The following is a 21,339-nucleotide window of genomic DNA, read 5'->3' as shown; positions in this document are numbered from 1 at the left end:
GGTGCTAGTACAGTATATTAGTGCATACTGTAAGACAGTTAAATACTTATTATCACAATAAGCTACATAATGTATGTACAGTATGTGTATATATTTTGGTTTGTGTTTGTGTCTGCTGTAGCCTGAGTACTGGGGACTCAGTAATGACCTGGCTGGTTGCAGATCATGTGACTGTGACTTTGGTGGAGCTTACAACAATAGGTATGGCTCTGGCTTTTGTATGTGTCACTGTGCATGCGTGCGTGCATGCGTATGTGAAGGGGAAAGTACACACAATTATACAGTTGACAGTATGTCTGTGCATGTGCATGAGTGTGCGTGTGTGCTTGCATGTACTGTATGGATTAGTGATATATGTGTGTGTGTGGGCCAATGCATTTACTGGGGAAAAAGGTAAATAATAATAATAATAATAATTCGGTATGTGTGTGCTTGCCTTCAGATGCATGGTGGAGAACGGTCAGTGTGCCTGCAGGATGCACCTGATTGGTCGACAGTGTTCAGAGGTGCAGCCTGGCTATTTCTGTGCTCCGCTGGACTACTATAAATATGAAGCTGAGGTGGCCACCGGACACTCCCCTGATGACCCTGCACTACCGGTCAGTTCACATCATGTACACACTGTAAAGGTCTTTGCAGACTGCTGCGTTTTTTGGGCCGAATATCCGAGCAAATTTCGGAGCACTTAAATTAAAAATCACACCCGTGTGAAGTGGAGCTGTGTGTGTGTGTGTGTGTGTGTGTGTGTGTGTGTGTGTGTGTGTGTGTGTGTGTGTGTGTGTGTGTGTGTGTGTGTGTGTGTGGATCATGTGTACCGATTTTTGTGACATTTGAAGAAAATATGTAGGAAAAGGAGCAAAAAGTGTGTTTTGGAGAAAATTCAAGATGGCGGAAAATCTATCCTGGCGCAAATGGGCGTGGCCTATATGGAGATGCGTCTTGACCCAAGGAATCCAGGGAAAAAATAATTTTAATTTTCCGATCTACGGTTCAAGAGTTACGGGGCAAAACGTAAAGTGGGCCGTTATAGCGCCACCATGAGGCCGAGTGATGTAATTATTTTTCGATTCATTCTTAAAATCATTATGAATCTCCTCTCCGAGGTTTGAAACTGTAGCTCCTATGGTTTACGAGAGAAAAATACTTGAAAGTGATTTTTTGCATTGTCCCATTATAAGTCAATGGGGACAATTAAGCGTCGTTTTTTGCCGATTACGTCAGCATGGTAAGGCGGATCGGAACGAAAGGTAATAGAACACCATTCCCGGCCGAGCCGCACATTTTGATGTATATATTGCGCGAATGGCGTAAATGGTGCGGCACTAGTTACGCGCCGAAGTTTAGGCTACACGGACGGACGGACGGACGGACGGAGACAGACAGACCCACACACACGGCCACGTATAGGGAGCTTGTGTTCCACACAGCTCCAAATATACCTCATGTTATGTCAATCACGTTTGTACACTGCCGCCCGCTTCGTATTTATTTTCGGAAGAGGGTTGATTCTTTTTTCAGATTTTCGCAACTGTCACCACTGGGTGCTCTCTCTCTCTCTCCCAGGGGTGAAAGTGGTTTGAAATTCTTGCCGGAACTGTCATAAATTGCCCGCGCGGCGAAGCTGCGCGGCCGAAAAAAATTGGGAGGCTCTAACCCCCCAAAACCCCTGAAATGCATAGAAAAATGCATTTTGGAACAGTAAAACACTACAGGTCCTACACCTGAATTAGGCAACACACTTACTGTAACATGAAACATGATTGAAATCCTAAATAAAATATCTATAATAAGCCTCTTCATATTGTTCATTGTTCCATACAGAAGGGTAAGCATATATATATTATTATTATATTTATTATATTATTACCCATATTATTATTAATATTATTATAACCAGTTATCTAAAGTAACTAAGTACATTTACTAAAGTAGTGTATTTAAGTACAGGTTTTAAGTATAGCCTAGCCTACTTTACTGGAGTATTTCCAATACTTTTAATTCTACTCCACTACACATGCAGAATAGAATCATTTTGGTCTATTCTGCATCTAGCTTAAGGCCGCATCCATGCAGGCACAGACAGACACAACGAGTCCTCCTAGAGATGGGATGTATGGCTCTTTGAAGTGAGCCGGATCTCTGGGATCCGTTCCTTTCAAAGAGCCGTTCAAAAGACGGCCACTGTTCATTAGAAAGGAACGGCTCCCTACTGTGAACCGAATCATATCGTTCATTTCAAAGAGCCGTTCAAAAGACTTGATTCGTTCGCGAACGTCCCACCTCTATTAGCTCTGTGCGCTCCGTGTCAAACAAACACTGTAACGCAAACAGACTGGATCACACTGACCTACACAAACCCACGGGAATAATTTAGAAGCCCTTTATCAGAAAATATAACTAGTAACACTTGTGTTGCCTACTGTATGTTAATCTGACTTTGGTATAGGCTATTGTTTTCTTCCTGGACGTGTGTTTGTGGCAGGTTTAACATGGGATTTTGACAGCTGGCTTCTCCTCGTCTTAACGGAACTCCGTTCCGGCCCCAAATGTTTTAACGGAACGGGGGTTCTGGCCGTTCCGGCTCACTTTCACCACTGCTCTCTCCTCTCTCTCTCCTTGGCCTGAACATTATTTTTTTTAGCAGATTTCGGATTTCCAAAACGTAACGACAAAACGCAGCAGTGTGCAACCAGCTTTAGGGTCTATGTTCGCCCAGGTGGGCTGTGTGTCGTCCCCCCCCCCCCACACAACTGAAAACAGCAAAACGCTTGCCTAAAAATGCTTCCGAGTTGAAAACATTTCAGATGTCAGCAAGCAGATGAAATCATCACACAGGACTTTCCAAAAAGCAGCGCTCCTAGTGTAAACAGTTCAAAACATGCACCGCGCTCAGGAACAAAACGGCCCCTTACCCTTACCCTTACCCCCGTACCCCACTATGTAAACTCTAACACACAGTTACATTCTAACGGTGCGTTTTAACATTGGGCAACAGCGGGCGATGGTCGGCCGTATCTTCCGGAAGCACGTTATTTGTCAATGGGACCGGGCAACTACTGGCGATAGCAGACGATGAGGCGTTGGTGGAAAAGTGTTCGTTGCCCAAAAACATGAAAATTGTTTATCTTTTGAGTCATGTGTTGCTTTGTTCACCCAATGGAGAACATCAGGAACTTTCACTGGGAGATTTTTATCAGTTGCCGGCTGTTGCCCGCTGTTAAAACGTAGGATAACTGACTCACTTTAAGTAACTCATTTTAACTACGGTACATCAACACTCACTGTAACTGAGTTATTCATCTTAACTCATTGTAACTAACTGACTAGCTCTGTGTAAGTCATTGTTACAACTAACTGACTATTAAAAGGATATTTCACTTAAAAAAAAACATCATTTTATCGTCTAATCAGGCTTTTATGTACAACCTGGACAGGTTGTGTATGGCCCCTCGCCATACACACCCATTGTAAATTCAAACTCCATTTTAACCATGATAGTTTCATTAAAACACCCATTCTTTTTTCTGGTGTAATACCCTTCTAATACGTGAGCTGTCCGTGTTTTTTACGATAAGCTTTTTTATTTATTTTTAATAATTCTTTGGAAAAAAATACAATAATAAATTATTAAAAGTGGGAAAGAGTGGGAAGCGGCTTGTTGTTTTCACACCTTTTGAGTGGAGGATGGGAAGGGGTCACTACGTAGGTCGAAGTCCATGGAGTGTGGGCCGCTCCTGCTAGCAATAGCTGCGACCACGGCTGGCACGGTGTACTCCATCTGGCGGGACACGGTGCTAGTAGCACTAGCCTGGGCCGTGTCGCCGGTTGTGGAAACTAGCGGAGCAGAGCTAGCAGCGCTACTCTTGCTCTGTCTCTTAGTAGGCACATTCGGGGTGAGCCAAGCTGCGCTTATTGTGCTTGCTGTAGTAGTAAACAATGCTGATGCTGTCTGCGTAGCAGAACAGTGAAAAGAGACTGGAAGTGAGTCCATGAGTAGCTTATATAGTCCTGGGGGCGGGATCTATAAAAGTTTGATGGACATAGCTCTGTTGTCTTGCGAGGAGGCGCGAATATCCCATTGGGAGTACCTTCCGATAGAAACGAATAGGAACTCACTGTAATTAACTGACTAGCTCACTGTAAGTCATCAGCAAACTGACTAGCTCACTGTAATGTAACTCAGAAAGTCTCAAGCAACTATTTGGTCATAGAGGAATAGTTTAAGATTGTTGGTTTGATCTCTGGTACTGACTACTGAGGGTGCTCAAAACTCTGTGCAGGAATCCCGATCTGAGCCAGCCTTTTTCAACTGCTTCTTTTACCGTTACAGTAACTCAAGTTAAAAGCGTTGATACAACTGACATTAGATATGTTTTTGTAAAAACCAACCATGCAAAAAGCTGAAGGTAGATAGATCAGTCATATTCCTATCACCACGGTGTATCCAGATAGCCCCTATGTTTTGCAGTCATTCGTTACATGGGAGTTTGGTGATAGTTGAAACTCTGTTTGTTCTGTTCTATATGTGTCACGTGGTTGTGGAGAGGTTCCCTTTCGTTTTCTTTATCTGGAAGAAAACTGTCTTGCCAATAGTGTCAAGTTCAAAGAAATGTCAGTGCAACAGATGTGCTAGGATAAGGTAAATGTGTGACTCGGTGTAACATCAGTAGCCCATGTGGGTTTCAGTAGGCCTACTACTGCAAAATGCAACATGTTTTGCTCCTACTTTGAACATGTACAGTACTCTTTCTTTGTGTGGCCTTGCCTAGTGAATTGCATGGTCTTGCACTGCCACACAGTCAGGATGAAAGCAGTAGGTCCTAATCAAGCAGGTCCCCAGCAAAATGAGGAATGGGGAAGATTTTGAAAAAACACAAATCTTCTCTTATGGGAGTCCATTCAAGGTTGTCCTCTTGCAATTCACCGTTTGTCAGCCTTCTGATTGGTCCCTGAGACTCCCTGACTGGCCAACCAGAAAAATACATTCACTTTTTGCAAGCGGGGGTGGAGTTCTGCAGTCGGAGAAAGTGGCAGCCGTCTTTCACCGGCTGTCCGCACTGCGGAGCACGGCCAGGCCGCTCGCGACCATAGCGTTTGCGATCATTGTAATGAATAAGCTTCAACAAACTAGTTCACATGGACCTTATCAATGGTCTAAGAGTCACGATTGGGTACATATATTTTAAATGGGCAGAATTACGAAAAGCCAGCCTATTATGTGAGGAGAAACATTATAGTTCTGTCCTCTTCCTACCCAAGATGCAATGCGCTTCTCTTTCTATTTCTATTCTATCTCTGATCCAGAGGATTAAACTAATTAAAACATTTATTTTCGGGGGAAAACTACTGTTTTGCTATGTAATTACTGTACCTTTTTCTTCCCTTTTTATTAATATCACGTAGATGTGTTTTTTTTGGTACTTTATATAGCTGTAATGAGGCTATGAAGAAAAAAAAAATCCCATCCACTACCACTATAAAAGAATCTGCAAAGAGGATTCTGTCCCACTGGGATTAAACAAATTAAAACATATATTTTCGGGTAAACCCCCTGTTTTGCAATGTAACTACTGTACCTTTGTCTTCCCTTTTTATTAATATCACCTAGATGTTTTTCCTTTGGTACTTTATATAGCTGTAATGAGGCTATAAAAAAATAAAAAAATCGAACCTCTGTTCGAAGTGGAGCTGTGTGTGTGTGTGTGTGTGTGTGTGTGTGTGTGTGTGTAGCACCTCTCTGGTCACCCAGGATCATGTGTACCGATTTTTGTGACATTTGAAGAAAATATGTAGGAAAAGGTGCAAAAAGTGTGTTTTGGAGAAAATTCAAGATGGCGGAAAATCTATCCTGGCGCAAATGGGCGTGGCCTATATGGGGAGATGCGTCTTGACCCAAGGAATCCAGGGAAAAAAGAATTTTAATTTTCCGATCTACGGTTCAAGAGTTACGGGGCAAAACGCAAAGTGGGCCGGTATAGCGCCACCATGAGGCCGAGTGATGTAATTATTTTTGGATTCATTCTTAAAATCATTATGAATCTCCTCTCCGAGGTTTGAAACTGTAGCTCCTATGGTTTACGAGAGAAAAATACTTGAATGTGAGTTTTTGCAATTCCCATTATAAGTCAATGGGGAAAATTAATTCACTAATAAATTAATTTCAATTAAACTATAGAACCTTTCTCTTAGCAAGTTACTAGCACACGATTCCCGAGTAAGCCGGTCGATTTGACATATGGCGCGAGTGTGTGGTGCAAAAACTGTGGGAGGAGTAGCGTGCCAAACTTTGAGGCTACATACAGACAGACAGCCAGACAGACACGGACGGACGGACGGACACACACACGGCCACGTATAGGGAGCTTGTGTTCCACACAGCTCCAAAAATCCCATTCACTGCCACTATAAAAACAATCTGCCCAGGGTCAAATGTCCCATCATAATAACAGGGCAGAATGGGGCGGGATTTGCAAAAGGGAGAATTGGATTTGAAACTGTGGTTTTACATTAGTTAGATGTAGCTGTGAGGTACTGTGTGTGTGTGTGTGTGTGTGTGTGTGTGTGTGTGTGTGTGTGTGTGTGTGTGTGTGTGTGTGTGTGTGTGTGTGTGTGTGTGTGTTTGTGCGTGTGCGTGTGCGTGTGCGTGTGTGCATGCACATGCGTGCGTGTGTGTGTGTGTGTGTGTGTGTGTGTGTGTGTGTGTGTGTGTGTGTGTGTGTGTGTGTGTGTGTGTGTGTGTGCGTGCGCGCGCATATTTTTAGGAGTAGGCTTAGCCCTTATTCCATTAGCAAGAAATTACACAATCATTTTAAGCTACATTCCCATTACAGTAGCACACCATGCCTTGCCGTTAGCGACTGAGGATGAGTGAAGAGTCGGGAAGTGTTTAAAAAATCACACCCGTGTGAAGTGGAGCTGTGTGTGTGTGTGTGTGTGTGTGTGTGTGTGTGTGTGTGTGTGTGTGTGTGTGTGTGGATCATGTGTACCGATTTTTGTGACATTTGAAGAAAATATGTAGGAAAAGGAGCAAAAAGTGTGTTTTGGAGAAAATTCAAGATGGCGGAAAATCTATCATGGCGCAAATGGGCGTGGCCTATATGGGGAGATGCGTCATAACCCAAGGAATCCAGGGAAAAAATATTTTTAATTTTCCGACCTACGGTTCAAGAGTTACAGGCCAAAACGTAAAGTGGGGTGTTATGGCGCCACCATGCGGCCAAATGACACAATTATTTTTTATTTAATCCTTGAAATCATTATGAACCTCCTCTCCAAGTCTTGAAACTCTAGCCCCTATGGTTTGCGAGAGACAAATAATTGAATGTGAGTTTTTGCGATTCCCATTATAAGTCAATGGGGAAAATTAATTCACTAATAAATTAATATCAATTAAACTATTGAACCTTTCTCTTAGCAAGTTACTAGCCCATGATTCCCGAGTAAGCCGGTCGATTTGACATATGGCGCGAGTGTGTGGTGGCAAAACTGTGGGACTAGTAGCGTGCCGAAGTTTAGGAAGTTCAGGCTACATACAGACACACACACAGACACACAGACAGACAGACCCACACGGCCACGTATAGGGAGCCTGTGCTTCACACAGCTCCAAAAATCACACCCGTGTGAAGTGGAGCTGTGTGTGTGTGTGTGTGTGTGTGTGTGTGTGTGTGTGTGTGTGTGTGTGTGTGTGTGTGTGTGTGTGTGTGTGGATCATGTGTACCGATTTTTGTGACATTTGAAGAAAATATGTAGGAAAAGGAGCAAAAAGTGTGTTTTGGAGAAAATTCAAGATGGCGGAAAATCTATCATGGCGCAAATGGGCGTGGCCTATATGGGGAGATGCGTCATGACCCAAGGAATCCATGGAAAAAATATTTTTAATTTTCCGACCTACGGTTCAAGAGTTACAGGCCAAAACGTAAAGTGGGGTGTTATGGCGCCACCATGCGGCCAAATGACACAATTATTTTTTATTTAATCCTTGAAATCATTATGAACCTCCTCTCCAAGTCTTGAAACTCTAGCCCCTATGGTTTGCGAGAGACAAATAATTGAATGTGAGTTTTTGCGATTCCCATTCTAAGTCAATGGGGAAAATTAATTCACTAATAAATTAATATCAATTAAACTATTGAACCTTTCTCTTAGCAAGTTACTAGCCCACGATTCCCGAGTAAGCCGGTCGATTTGACATATGGCACGAGTGTGTGGTGGCAAAACTGTGGGACTAGTAGCGTGCCGAAGTTTAGGAAGTTCAGGCTACATACAGACACACAGACAGACACACAGACAGACCCACACGGCCACGTATAGGGAGCCTGTGCTTCACACAGCTCCAAAAATCACACCCGTGTGAAGTGGAGCTGTGTGTGTGTGTGTGTGTGTGTGTGTGTGTGTGTGTGTGTGTGTGTGTGTGTGTGTGTGTGTGGATCATGTGTACCGATTTTTGTGACATTTGAAGAAAATATGTAGGAAAAGGAGCAAAAAGTGTGTTTTGGAGAAAATTCAAGATGGCGGAAAATCTATCATGGCGCAAATGGGCGTGGCCTATATGGGGAGATGCGTCATGACCCAAGGAATCCAGGGAAAAAATATTTTTAATTTTCCGACCTACGGTTCAAGAGTTACAGGCCAAAACGTAAAGTGGGGTGTTATGGCGCCACCATGCGAGCAAATGACACAATTATTTTTTATTTAATCCTTGAAATCATTATGAACCTCCTCTCCAAGTCTTGAAACTCTAGCCCCTATGGTTTGCGAGAGACAAATAATTGAATGTGAGTTTTTGCGATTCCCATTATAAGTCAATGGGGAAAATTAATTCACTAATAAATTAATATCAATTAAACTATTGAACCTTTCTCTTAGCAAGTTACTAGCCCACGATTCCCGAGTAAGCCGGTCGATTTGACATATGGCACGAGTGTGTGGTGGCAAAACTGTGGGACTAGTAGCGTGCCGAAGTTTAGGAAGTTCAGGCTACATACAGACACACAGACAGACACACAGACAGACCCACACGGCCACGTATAGGGAGCCTGTGCTTCACACAGCTCCAAAAATCACACCCGTGTGAAGTGGAGCTGTGTGTGTGTGTGTGTGTGTGTGTGTGTGTGTGTGTGTGTGTGTGTGTGTGTGTGGATCATGTGTACCGATTTTTGTGACATTTGAAGAAAATATGTAGGAAAAGGAGCAAAAAGTGTGTTTTGGAGAAAATTCAAGATGGCGGAAAATCTATCATGGCGCAAATGGGCGTGGCCTATATGGGGAGATGCGTCATGACCCAAGGAATCCAGGGAAAAAATATTTTTAATTTTCCGACCTACGGTTCAAGAGTTACAGGCCAAAACGTAAAGTGGGGTGTTATGGCGCCACCATGCGAGCAAATGACACAATTATTTTTTATTTAATCCTTGAAATCATTATGAACCTCCTCTCCAAGTCTTGAAACTCTAGCCCCTATGGTTTGCGAGAGACAAATAATTGAATGTGAGTTTTTGCGATTCCCATTATAAGTCAATGGGGAAAATTAATTCACTAATAAATTAATATCAATTAAACTATAGAACCTTTCTCTTAGAAAAGTAATAGCCCACGATTCCCGAGTAAGCCGTTCGATTTGACATATGGCGCGAGTGTGTGGTGGCAAAACTGTGGGACTAGTGGCGTGCCGAAGTTTAGGAAGTTCAGGCTACATACAGACACACACACAGACAGACAGACACACAGACAGACCCACACGGCCACGTATAGGGAGCCTGTGCTTCACACAGCTCCAAAAACTACAATGATGACAAAATGCATTTGCAACGTTTATGCGTCGCCACATGCGACCGTTTTTCAACACAACACCTGTGTGTTCGTCATTATTTTGTTGTGATTCCCAATGTGAGTTCCCAAACCTCCAAAAATTTGAGACGAAAGTCTTTTTTTTGTAACTATTTTTTTTAACTAAAAGATGTTTTAATGGCTTGTTCAAAAACGTTATAAACTTTCATGTTTTCTAAATGGGAGAGGAACGGTGTGTGTGTGTGTGTGTGTGTGTGTGTGTGTGTGTGTGTGTGTGTGTGTGTGCACACGTGTGCGTTTGCGTGTGCTTCAACCGGTATCAGAGAGCAGTGATCGGTGTAGTACGTATGTGGGAGTGTATTGGGAGTTGAGCTGGTACAGACACCAGAACGATGCCTATCGGACCAGGAGAATGTGTTGTTGGGTGGGCATATGTGTGTGTGTGTGTGTGTGTGTGTGTGTGTGTGTGTGTGTGTGTGTGTGTACGACTGTGCGTGCGCGTGCGTGCCTGTGTGCCATGTCTGTATGTTTGCACGCTTATATGTCTGAGGAATAGTGATTAACTCACTATTCCTGAACACCCATTTTATGAGAGTTAAGATCTATATTTCACTAATGAGTCTGGCCATTTTAAATACAGCAGCCCCTATGAGTTTGGGCAGACCATCCATCTCCCTCTATCTCTCTCTCTCTCTCTCTCTCTCTCTCTCTCTCTCTCTCTACTCCCCTGCCCCCCCCCCCCCTGTTACAATGTGTTCTGGCATGTTTGTCCAACAGGGACACAACAACACCACAGTCCTCATCAGCATCCTGTGTGACGACAGGGGCAGACTTGAGTGCATGTGTGCTCTAATCTCATCCAGCATCGTTCCTCTATCTCCCCTCCACCGTCTGCACCTCCTCTCTACACCCCCCCCCCCCCCCACACACACACACACACACACAAACACACACCTCTCCCATGCTCCTCAGCCCTTCAGGGCAAGCTCAGGCAGTCCCCAGTCTCCCCACACTACAACTTAATCACAGTGGGAATGTTGGAATTGAGGAAGTATTGACTTGCGGGTGTCTAATGAAAATAGAGATGTGGGTAGTGATTTATAGTGTAGTCTGTATACGTTAGACTGCTGGTATTAGCTGTGAAAACATTAGTAGTGTGTGTCTGAGTATAAATATATGCGTACAAGAAGTACTCTGATTTTAGCTATATAACAATGTAAAAATACTCATAATAATAAAAATATTTTTTACAGTAACAAATGTAAAGGTACACATTATGCAGAATGGCCAATTTCAAAACCATATTATTAGGTTGTAATTAGCAATGCATCATTGTGTTCATTTTTTGTATTAATAATCTAAGTCTTCAACGTACTGTAACTATTAACTTAAGCTGCCAAATAATTGTATCATATGGAAATAGTAACGTAAAAAAATGGTAGGCAAGTGCATACAGTGTTTGAGTAAAGGTACATACCGGTAGTCACTTTCCACAGATTGTGCGTGCATGCGTGTGTTTGTCCGTGATGGGCAGCACTAACTCATGGTGACAGTTTGGTATCCATGCAGCGTAATGGTTTCATGGGTCACTTCAGCTATGGAGTCTGAGCGCTGCCAAGAAACACACAACCCTGACGATGGCCTCTGTTTTCTTTCACTGTCCCACCACTGAAATCCATTGGGGCACCGTGCTTTACACTCTCCTCTCCTCTCCTCTCCTCTCCTCTCCTCTCCTCTCCTCTCCTCTCCTCTCCTCTCCTCTCCTCTCCTCTCCTCTCCTCTCCTCTCCTCTCCTCTCCCAGGGCAAGGCGAGGCCCCAGGCAGAGATCGACTGCGTGCAACACCTCAACAATCAGTTGAGGAGACATCGTCGCCACAGACCCATTGCCACCGCCCAGCAACAGAGGGCAGCGTTGAGACGCATCCGCCAGCTGCAGCAAACGGTATAGGCTGTTAACAGGTGGAAAGATATTTTGTGAAGTTGCTTTTACAGCATTAACCAGCTGGTGGCTGCTCAGATGGCTTTGAAGAGCCTACGCAGGCAGCTGTTAGGGGTTACTCAGGGAAAATGTACATGTATATTGGGTGAGCCAGTGGTCTAACCAGCTAACTTTCAGATTACTAGACGAATAAAACCAGTCCGACAGAGTGTGAAGGGGGCAGGAGTTTAACTTAACCTTCCAGTGAGTTGCAGAGGAATAATCTATCGTCGACTGGCGTTTGCAAATACTTTTCCGAAGTTCAATTTCATCAAAGTTGCAATATGCTTTAATTAAAGCATTAGGAGCTGTGTCTGTCTATAGAAGCATTATCTGAGCTGCCAGCTCCTTCCTGACTCGCTGGAGCGCTGCTCTTCCCAGTGCCCGAGCAATATATATCCAAAGCGTTGCGCATAAAAATAAAAATAAAAACACTTCCTGCTGCACTTTCCATAATACCTTGTATACTGTAACTATTGAAACAATGCAGCATTAGGTGACCTCAATGTATCCTCTAAAGCCTGATATACTGTATATAGCCTACATAGTTGTATGACAGTATAAATTAGACATCATACATAAATCACTGATATCAACATTTCTTCACACTTAAATAAATATTGATCAAACTCCTGTAGACATGTTATGGTACAGAAGGTACGATGCCTCCCCCGCCTGCCAGTTCAAGTCAAAGCCATACGTTTGGGGTTAGGAATCTAAGCGAAACAATCCAGCTTTGCGATAACATTTTCACACATGCCTTTAGGAATGGTGGGAGATTTGTTTTCATTACAAATACTCAAGCTGATATCTTTGCCACTGCCCCATGCACTTTGGGGTGCAGATAATATGTGATGGCAAGATAGTATGGAAACCAGATGAATCTACCATTGTGAGAAAAAAAAGATATGCCAGGCTGATGGAAGATGGAAGTATCCATGCACATTCCACATAGGGCAGAGTGTGTACAACAGTGGTTCTCAACACACACACACACACACACACACACACACACACACACACACACACACACACACACACACACACACACACACACACACACACACACACACACACACACACACAGACACACTCAAGGCATGCTGTACCGTGGCCATTACCTGTCTTCTCTCCTGTCAACATAGTGTTCAATAACATTTAACGCACACAAACTCACACACAACCATTTTTTTTCTGCCAATTTGATGGTTCATGTATGTGGTTTCAAGGGCTGTGAAATATGAGTTAAAATCATTACCATGATTATTTCAAACGTTTGCCTCGATCACAATTAACGATTATAAAGGAAAAAAGTGAAATAGCAGATCTACAACTCACAATGCGTTGCAGCACGACGGGTGAGCTTTTAAATCGGCTATTTTACCAATTTGTGTCCCAATCTCACTGAGAGCCAGTCATCTCGGAAAGTACAGCTTTAGACAGGGACTGAAAATACATTTTTTTTTTTTCACTAAAATGTGATAAAGCCACTAAAGCATTTCATAAATTTCAGGCTACATTTCACTTAAACGCCAGAGCTTAACTCTGCATGTAAATAAGACTTTTTTTAATTAATGTGAGAGATCGTCAGGTCATTTGCAGGTTAGACATTTATTTAGAACTTGAATATCTCAAAAGTAGTATTTCAGCATGGCATCATTCTATAAGCCATATCTTCAAAACTGTTGGGTCAATCTCCACAACCAATATATCATTTTGTAGCTATGATCCCCAGCTTTCAAATGAAATGAAAAAATGAAAATGAATAAAAATCCAATGACTGGCTCCCAGCCAAATTGGGACACATTTTTGCATGGCACTATTGTACATTGAGGTATAATACAGGGCTTAAGGTGTTATTCAGACTAATCGATTTCATTTTTTGTGTAGATATTTTTGATTTAAGAAAAAAACATGCTTCTTGATTATTCGATTAACCTGATCAAGATTAAGTTCTAATTGTTTTGATATATTTCGGTTAATTACCCAGCCCTAGTGGTTTCATTTCTCCATCTGTCACTTCTCAGGTCCATTTGTGTCTGCCTAAATGTTATAGTGATCACACAAACGTGCAGATTTTAAAATATTTCTACTCTGGGAGACCAGATGAAAACTCCAGACATGAAAATGCAGCGCACGATAGACACTCACAGTTCATCATCATCACGCTGCCTCCATCACACAGCATGTTGTAAATATGTGGTGCTCTCATTGAAATGCACTCAGGAAAAAAATGCCTTGGTGGATATGTCATCTGGAAGAGAGAAGTTAAGTACTAATCTTCTCCATCTCTCTTCTTCTCTTTTGATGTTTCTCTCTCTGTTATTTCGTTTTTCTCTCCTTTTTCTTGTTTGCTGTCATGTTTGTTCCTTTCTCTGTCTCTCTCCCTCTGCCTCTCTGTGTCGTCCATCTTGTCTCCAGCCGGATGTGAGGAGCGTCCACAGAGAGAGGAACCCCGGTCACATGGTGACATGGACGGGTCCTGGGTTCGCCCGCGTCAAGGACGGTGCCGGCCTGGTGTTCACCATTGACAACATCCCCTATGCCATGGACTATGACATCATGATACGCTATGAACCTGAGGTGGGCCCATCGCTGCTGCTGGCTCTGTTTACTTAATGTGGTGTGTGAGTGCGTGCGTGCCTTATGTGCCACAAGGTAGTGGAGCAGGTAACAGGTGTGTGTGTGTGTGTGTGTGTGTGTGTGTGTGTGTGTGTGTTTGCGTGTGTGTGTGCGTGTGTGTGTGTGTGCGCCTGCCTGCCTGCCTGCCTACACATAACCTGTACATCACTCTGGTTGAGCCCCTCAAAACATAAAACATAACATAACATGAAATGTAAATGTGTGTAAGATATGACTAGTAAGACACCTGAGGGTGGAATGCGACCGCAGGGTGACATGCGACCTCGCCCAATTCTTGACTATCTGGCCAACCACAGCGTTTCTCTGACGATTCTAGTTGTTATCATTCTGGGGGGAGTTTGTTCATGTTTTTGTGAGGGTATCAACCCTAGGAGACACGGGGAGAACATGCAAACTCCACACAGAAAGGCCCTATCGCCAACCCCACCTAGGGTGTGAGCGATAGGGCCTAAACATGGAGATGTGGAGAACACTATATATGGAGATAGTCCAGTCCATCATGTCATATGGGACTACCGTCATAGACAGTAGCCATTGTTAGGCCGGAGTCAATGGCTGTCTGTCTGACTGTCTGTACAGGAAGTGATGTCACATGACATACTTTTTATGCCCATATATGAGTCATTCTGTACCACATCTCCATGTTTAGGCCAAACAGGTTCGCTCCATTTCTCCATGTATAGGTCCAAATGACCAACGTCGAGCTTGACAAGGAGGATACCGCACATTGTACCTCATCCACCATTTCTTCTCTCTCCTTTTGGTATCTTTATCCTCCTCCTCCTTTTTTTCTTTTTTATTCTTCTCTTTTTTTCACAGCCGCCCCCATATTTACTTTAGAAAATATATATTAAATTCTAAGAACGTTTCGAGTACCAGTTTGATACAAGAGCGAATAAGCGCTACACTTCTGGAATCCTGTGCGTCGACTTAAAGTCGGATCCAGGCCTAATAACTTTATCTAGCCGCCCCCGTTACCACCTCCTTTTCTTTTCTGAGACACATTGTACCTCATCCACCCTTTCTTCTCTCTCCTTTTGGTATCTTTATCCTCCTCCTCTTTTTTTGTCTTTCTTAGTCTTGTGTATCCTTCTCTTTTGGCTACTGTCTATGACGGTAGTCCCATATGACATGATGGACTGGACTATCTCCATATATAGTGTTATCCACATTTCGTGTAGCCGCCCCGTACAGGAAGTGATGTCACAACTCGCTGACATCACACTGACATCACAGGGGTACGGAAGGACACTCAAGCGACACGGTTCTTCAGAGTATATGCGACCTTCGGTCGCAATAATAAATGTACATGTAATACATTCAACCTGTGTGTGTGTGTGTTGTGTGTGTGTGTGTGTGTGTGTGTGTGTGTGTGTGTGTGTGTGTGTGTGTGTGTGTGTGTGTGCACACGCGTGTGTGTGTGTGTGCACACGTGTATGTGTGTTGTGTGTGTGTGTGTGTGTGTGTGTGCGTGCGTGTGCGTGCGTGTGTGTGTGTGTGTAGTCCACAGAGGACTGGGAGGCGATAGTGAGCATCACGGCTGTGATGCTGCCCAGCAGTCCGCGCTGTGGGAACCTGCTACCAACGGAACAGCTCTACACCGTGACCCTGCCACACCGCAACAGGTACCAGCACCTGTGTGTGTGTGTGTGTGTGTGTGTGTGTGTGTGTGTGTGTGTGTGTGTGTGTGTGTGTGTGTGTGTGTGTGTGTGTGTGTGTGTGTGTGTGTGTGTGTGCCTGCGTGAGTGTGTGTGTGTGTGTGCGTGCGTGTGTGCCTGCGTGCGTGCGTGCGTGTGTGTGTGTGTGTACACTTGACCATCTGTCCAATTGAGAAAGGGCCTGGCTGTAGTGTGTGTACTGTGTATATGTGAATGTGTACCCATATGGTTTTGAGAGGGAAAGAGAGGGCATTGTGCATTGTGTGGATTTGTTCAAGTCACTGCAAACCTATACATCTTTCAGTACTTGTGTCGTGCGTGCGCTGTGTGCATTTCTTTGCAAGGATATACCTCAGGAGTAATTGCTTCACGGTCCCTTTTTAGCTTGCTCCAACCTGTAGTAACTGGCATGTATTGTGCGGGTGAGGGGGCCTTCATCTCTGTACCGTTCATATTGTACTGTAGCCTCCAGTTCTGTTTACTATCAGCGATTCAGCGATAACAAGGCTAAGCTGAGCATTCCAGAACGTCTGCGGCAGATTTCAACTGAAGCGATAAGAAACAAAGGTGTTGACTCTTTATTGTGTATAATCGTTTAGATTGGCCAAACAGCAGGAGGCCTTTGGGACCGAAGCAGAGAAAGATATCATACAGCAGCAAATGGATGGAAGGAAGTGAATGGAATCAAGAAGTGAACGGATTGAGAAGTTACAAATTGAGTTTTGCCCGGCTCAGCTAGAGGGATGAGATGGCAGCGTGCCAGGAAATGTAAACCACAAGAACTTTCTTTAACCATTTGAACCCCGGCACCCCTATTTTGGGCATGTAATCTTAGGCTTATTTTTAGTTTCGTTTTTAGTTCAGTTTTTTTTTTCTTTGTTCTTTCTTTTTAATTTTGAAATGTTTTTTAAATAGGGCTTAAATGGTAAGATGTTAATAATGAAACATGTTTGCACGACTATCACTGCTTCAGTGCCAACAGCCAACAATATCCCATTTATTCGTTCAGTTTTTCTTTAAAATCAACTTGTAAATGTGTTAATCTCCATTATCCCACAAACATCACTGTGCAGGCATTTCATATTTTACCGGACGACTTCCTTCACATCAAGTAATTTCCATCAATGAGAGTCGCGTAGAAGTAAAGCAGTCACCCATCACTCTAGAAGCCCGGGTCAGATCTTTTTGTTACTCCATAGTTGGCATTGGCAAGACAAACGCATTCATATCAAAACAGAATATTGAAATTGTTTTTGAAAGAATAACTCAATCAGAAGAGAGCTCAGATCTCAGATAAGAGGAAAGTTGATGGGCTTTACCCAGGGTCCGTCCACACCTGCCCTGCCTGGTGTCGTTATCATACTGAATGACTAAACAGTGTGACTAGTGACTACTAGTCCATCCATGTCGTTTTCAACCTCTTCTTTGCTGAAAATAGACGATCTACAAGCTCACAGCGCGTTGTAACGCAAAGCATTGTGAGCTTGTGGATTGGTTGCGCCCCGGGACAGGGATGCTAGGGTAGGTTCCATGTGGTTAAATTGTGTAATGTCTACTTCTCTTTGCACAAAAGAGTATTATGCTCATTACACCTATTCTTTGACACTCCTTTGTTGATACTACTGTACATGATGTCACTAGCTACTCCTAAATCAAAGATGAGCTTTTATTTTTAAATTAGTATCCTGTCCTCAATTTTATTTTCTTCTACAAAAGATCTCGAGAGACCCATGAGCAAAACTCTATTGCAATGATTTCTATTGGAATACAGAGCTATTTAACACTCATTTTAACAAGAAATATCACATACATTTCTGGGTTCTGTCAGCAGTTCGTTCCATTAAACATCTTTATACAATTAAAAACATGCTATACTACAGTATGTAACAACCATTGGCGATATCGTTATTTGATTTAACATCAAGGCCAGTAGAAACCATCTATATAATTAACTGACAGTCTGTTATTTAGCCTCAAAGTCATCTTGTGAAATCTATATTACCATGTATTTAGACCCAAAACAGCAGCTGCAGGACACACTGTAACCATAGCTCACTGTGCTAATACCATAAGTTTTGAAGTTTACATTTCAACCTGCTGAGAAGCCTTTCAGACTCTGAACTCATGTGGAACTAATAGCTCCACACCCGCCCAGATCTGACTGGTTCAGCAGACAGTTCAAAGCCCTCTGTCTCTTTTTTCAATTGTACCACAGCCAGGACCAATTAACAAAGTGACAACAAATACAGCAAGTGAGGTATAACCAAGCCCCCAGAACCTTGGGGGCGCCCTCAAACCAAATGGACATGGTGGCCGTTTTGAGGTACTGCAGTTGGGTCTACTCACATGAACGCGCGTCTAGGCTTCTTTGTATTGACGCGCGTTCATACCGGAAGAGCTCGTTCATGAAGCGCGTCCATGAACACAAAGTATGACGAAAAACGCGTCACAGTGGCCCCACTACGTCACGGTTTTACTAGCCGGAAGGAGGGGTGAAAACGCCTCATGCGCTGGGTGAGCAACTCAATGCAAGTGGACGGGCGGGGATATCTGGTGTCCTCTCTATTCTTATTATAACTCTATGGGTATAACCCAGACCCCACCTCTGAGAAAGAAGAAAAAGAGAATGAAGGCTAAAGGGAGAGAGGCACAAGAAGATGCAGGGGAAAGGGAATATGGATGGAAGAATGGAGGGAAGCAGGGAGTAAGTCAGATGCCATGGTTTGATTGATTGAAGACTTTATTAGAAGTTTGCATAGGAAAAAGTACAGTTTCATGACGGTACAGTTCACTGGTACAAGGTCTACTAAAAGGAGATCCTAGAAAAGACTAAGCTTATTTGAAGTATCTCATATAACATTGAAAGACAGACGGATAGAACACAGTACTATGCAGAAGATATAGTCAGGAAATAAAAAAAATAAAAGGATAAAAACATACAGCAGGCAAATACAAAGAAGGGGCAGGGGAGGGTAGGGCTGGGCTATGTTTGTTTTTACCAGTTGCGAACGGCTGCTGCCTCTAAGTGGTTTTTAAGGGCGATTTTGAAGGATGCTAGTGATTCACACTCCTTTAAGACCTTTGGTAAGGCATTCCACATGGTCCTTTGGTAAGGCATTCCACATGGTCCAGCTTAAGTCTGATTTAGTTGTGTGTGGGTGCCGCACTCCGAAAATAGCACACCTAAAGCCCACAACATGTCTCAGGCAGCAACTGTTTTCGGTGCACAACACAGCGTACACTGAAGTATATCAAGCGCATTAGAATCGAGACGGTCTGGTTCTTGTTTCTCGTTGGGGTTGGTTCTGTCAAAAGGAGGAGGTGTATGTATCTGCAGAGTAGTTCTACCCGAATCCCAGAAGCCTAATATCTCCCCTGGACTGGGTGTAGGATGAGGGGGGAGGGCATTCCCCTTTGCCTAATTGGAGATGTTTGGTTTCCACTTATGGAATCCAGTTATTCACACTTCCTCGGCCAATGGTTACACATGCTGGGCCATATGCCGGTCACAGCATGCTGGTTACACAGCTCCCCACAAACCTTACACTAGAAGAAGCAGGGATAGAAAAATGCCTCAACAAACACACTGGATCCCAATGATTGAATGTGTGTTCATGTGTCTGCTCCTATAGATACATCCAGATGCCCAGACCTTTCTGCTTCGAGCCCAGCAATCGTTATGTAGTGGCCATCAGGTTCCAGCGGCACGGCGTCTCGCACAGACACCTCACCGCTTTCATCCTCATTGACTCGGTGAGTCCACCTGCCCTGCCTTCTTATTTCACCCCATCTGCCATACACAATCGGTCCAATTCACGCTTCAAAAAGCAAGTAATTTTCCAAAGAAACCTTGGAAACCCTCAATGTACAGGACTGAAGTGCTTTAGATAGGCTGCTCACAACAGCATGTCATGTCACTGATGTAGTTGTAGTGACTGCTTTACTGCTGTAGTAGCTAAGTTGTGAAGAGGTAAAAAAAACAGAAGTTTGACTGAAAACTGTGTTTATTCACTGAATGTGTCATCTTGACTACTGTAGATGTTTGAAGCAATCAGCATTCTCCACATTAACTTATCCCTCTGCATTCCCACCAGATAGTTCAGCTCAAATGTAATTTGCAGCAGTTCAGCTTCAGACAATCCGATTGTTGTCCAGATACTGCCACCTAGTGGTCATAAATATAAATGCATATTTTACCTAAATATGCATTGAGTATTCAGACCTATAACTCTACTTAGTTTTTGCTGTGTTAGTAATTTGTTTTATTTTCTTATGCTACAATATAGAGCATTATAGCATTTCCAGATGAAGCCTGTAGTAGAGGAAGCAGGCACCCCAAGTCATATAACAATCTTTTCTTGTATGAATGTCCTGTATGTATGATGTGATTATGAGATGCTCCCCTGTATTTTTTACATATACTTTAATGACCTGTTAAGGTTAAATAAACATTGTTATCCCAGCATCTAACATTCCTGACAAAAACTCAGGATTGTTAATTATTGGGGTAAATGTGGAGGTTAATTATGTAACTTCCCTCCAGACAGGCAGGCTGATCTCCATAACTCTAATCTGCTCCCCTCCCCTTTAGCTGGTTCTGATCCCCAAGTACACCGAGCTCCCCGGTTTACAGGGCAACGAGCCGGAGGCGGAGCAGCGACGCGACGAGATGATTCGCTACATGTGTGTGGATTCCTTCATGATCACGCCCATGCCCGCCCTGGCAGAGATGTGCTCCAAGCTCATCTGCAGCATCTCTGCCATCATCCACGACGGAGCTCTCCGTAAGAGAAACTCACACGAGGAACACTTTGCACTTGTTATATATTGAAAAGTACACTTTTAGGTCAAATTAAGATAAAAAGTAAGGATGGTTTTCCCTCCAGCTTGTCAGTGCGACCCACAGGGCTCAGTCAGTGCTGACTGCGATAAAGTCGGAGGTCAATGTCGCTGCAAACCCAATGTGATTGGCCGGCGCTGTGACCAGTGTGCCCCAGGAACCTATGGCTTTGGGCATTATGGTTGTACAGGTGAGGTGCTAACTTACTAACTTGATCAAAAATGGATTACATCTTACATTTTCACCCAAAGCGAACTGACTCAAAGAAAAAGAAAAAATGATTTATTATTTGATACCCTCTGTTTTTACTCAGCTCAGTGGTCTTGTGCTTAGAGTGTCCACCCTGGGATTGGGAGGTCTGGGTTCATGAAAGCTTGTTGAAAGAGATTGTTAATTTAACTCTCCGAAGCCTCTCCAGACCATTTCACCA

The 21,339-nt window shown here is 43.4% G+C and overlaps 1 protein-coding gene across 1 annotated transcript in view; it reads left to right on the top strand.

The window, feature by feature from the left end:
• Positions 1 to 21,339, top strand: part of lamb2l (laminin, beta 2-like) — a 91,557-nt gene that overhangs the window by 59,016 nt on the left and 11,202 nt on the right. The window contains exons 13-20 of the mRNA XM_080733514.1: positions 122 to 201; positions 443 to 599; positions 11,592 to 11,732; positions 14,190 to 14,351; positions 15,915 to 16,036; positions 19,702 to 19,822; positions 20,661 to 20,853; positions 20,956 to 21,099. Of these exons, the coding sequence (XP_080589640.1) occupies positions 122 to 201; positions 443 to 599; positions 11,592 to 11,732; positions 14,190 to 14,351; positions 15,915 to 16,036; positions 19,702 to 19,822; positions 20,661 to 20,853; positions 20,956 to 21,099 (1,120 nt within the window). The remainder of the gene's footprint in view (positions 1 to 121; positions 202 to 442; positions 600 to 11,591; positions 11,733 to 14,189; positions 14,352 to 15,914; positions 16,037 to 19,701; positions 19,823 to 20,660; positions 20,854 to 20,955; positions 21,100 to 21,339) is intronic.

The sequence above is a fragment of the Nannobrachium achirus genome, assembly GCF_963921795.1.
Source record: "Nannobrachium achirus genome assembly, chromosome: 9".
Lineage (NCBI taxonomy): Eukaryota > Metazoa > Chordata > Actinopteri > Myctophiformes > Myctophidae > Nannobrachium > Nannobrachium achirus.
Note: the sequence above shows the minus strand (reverse complement) of the source record. Positions and strands in the feature narration are given on the sequence as shown.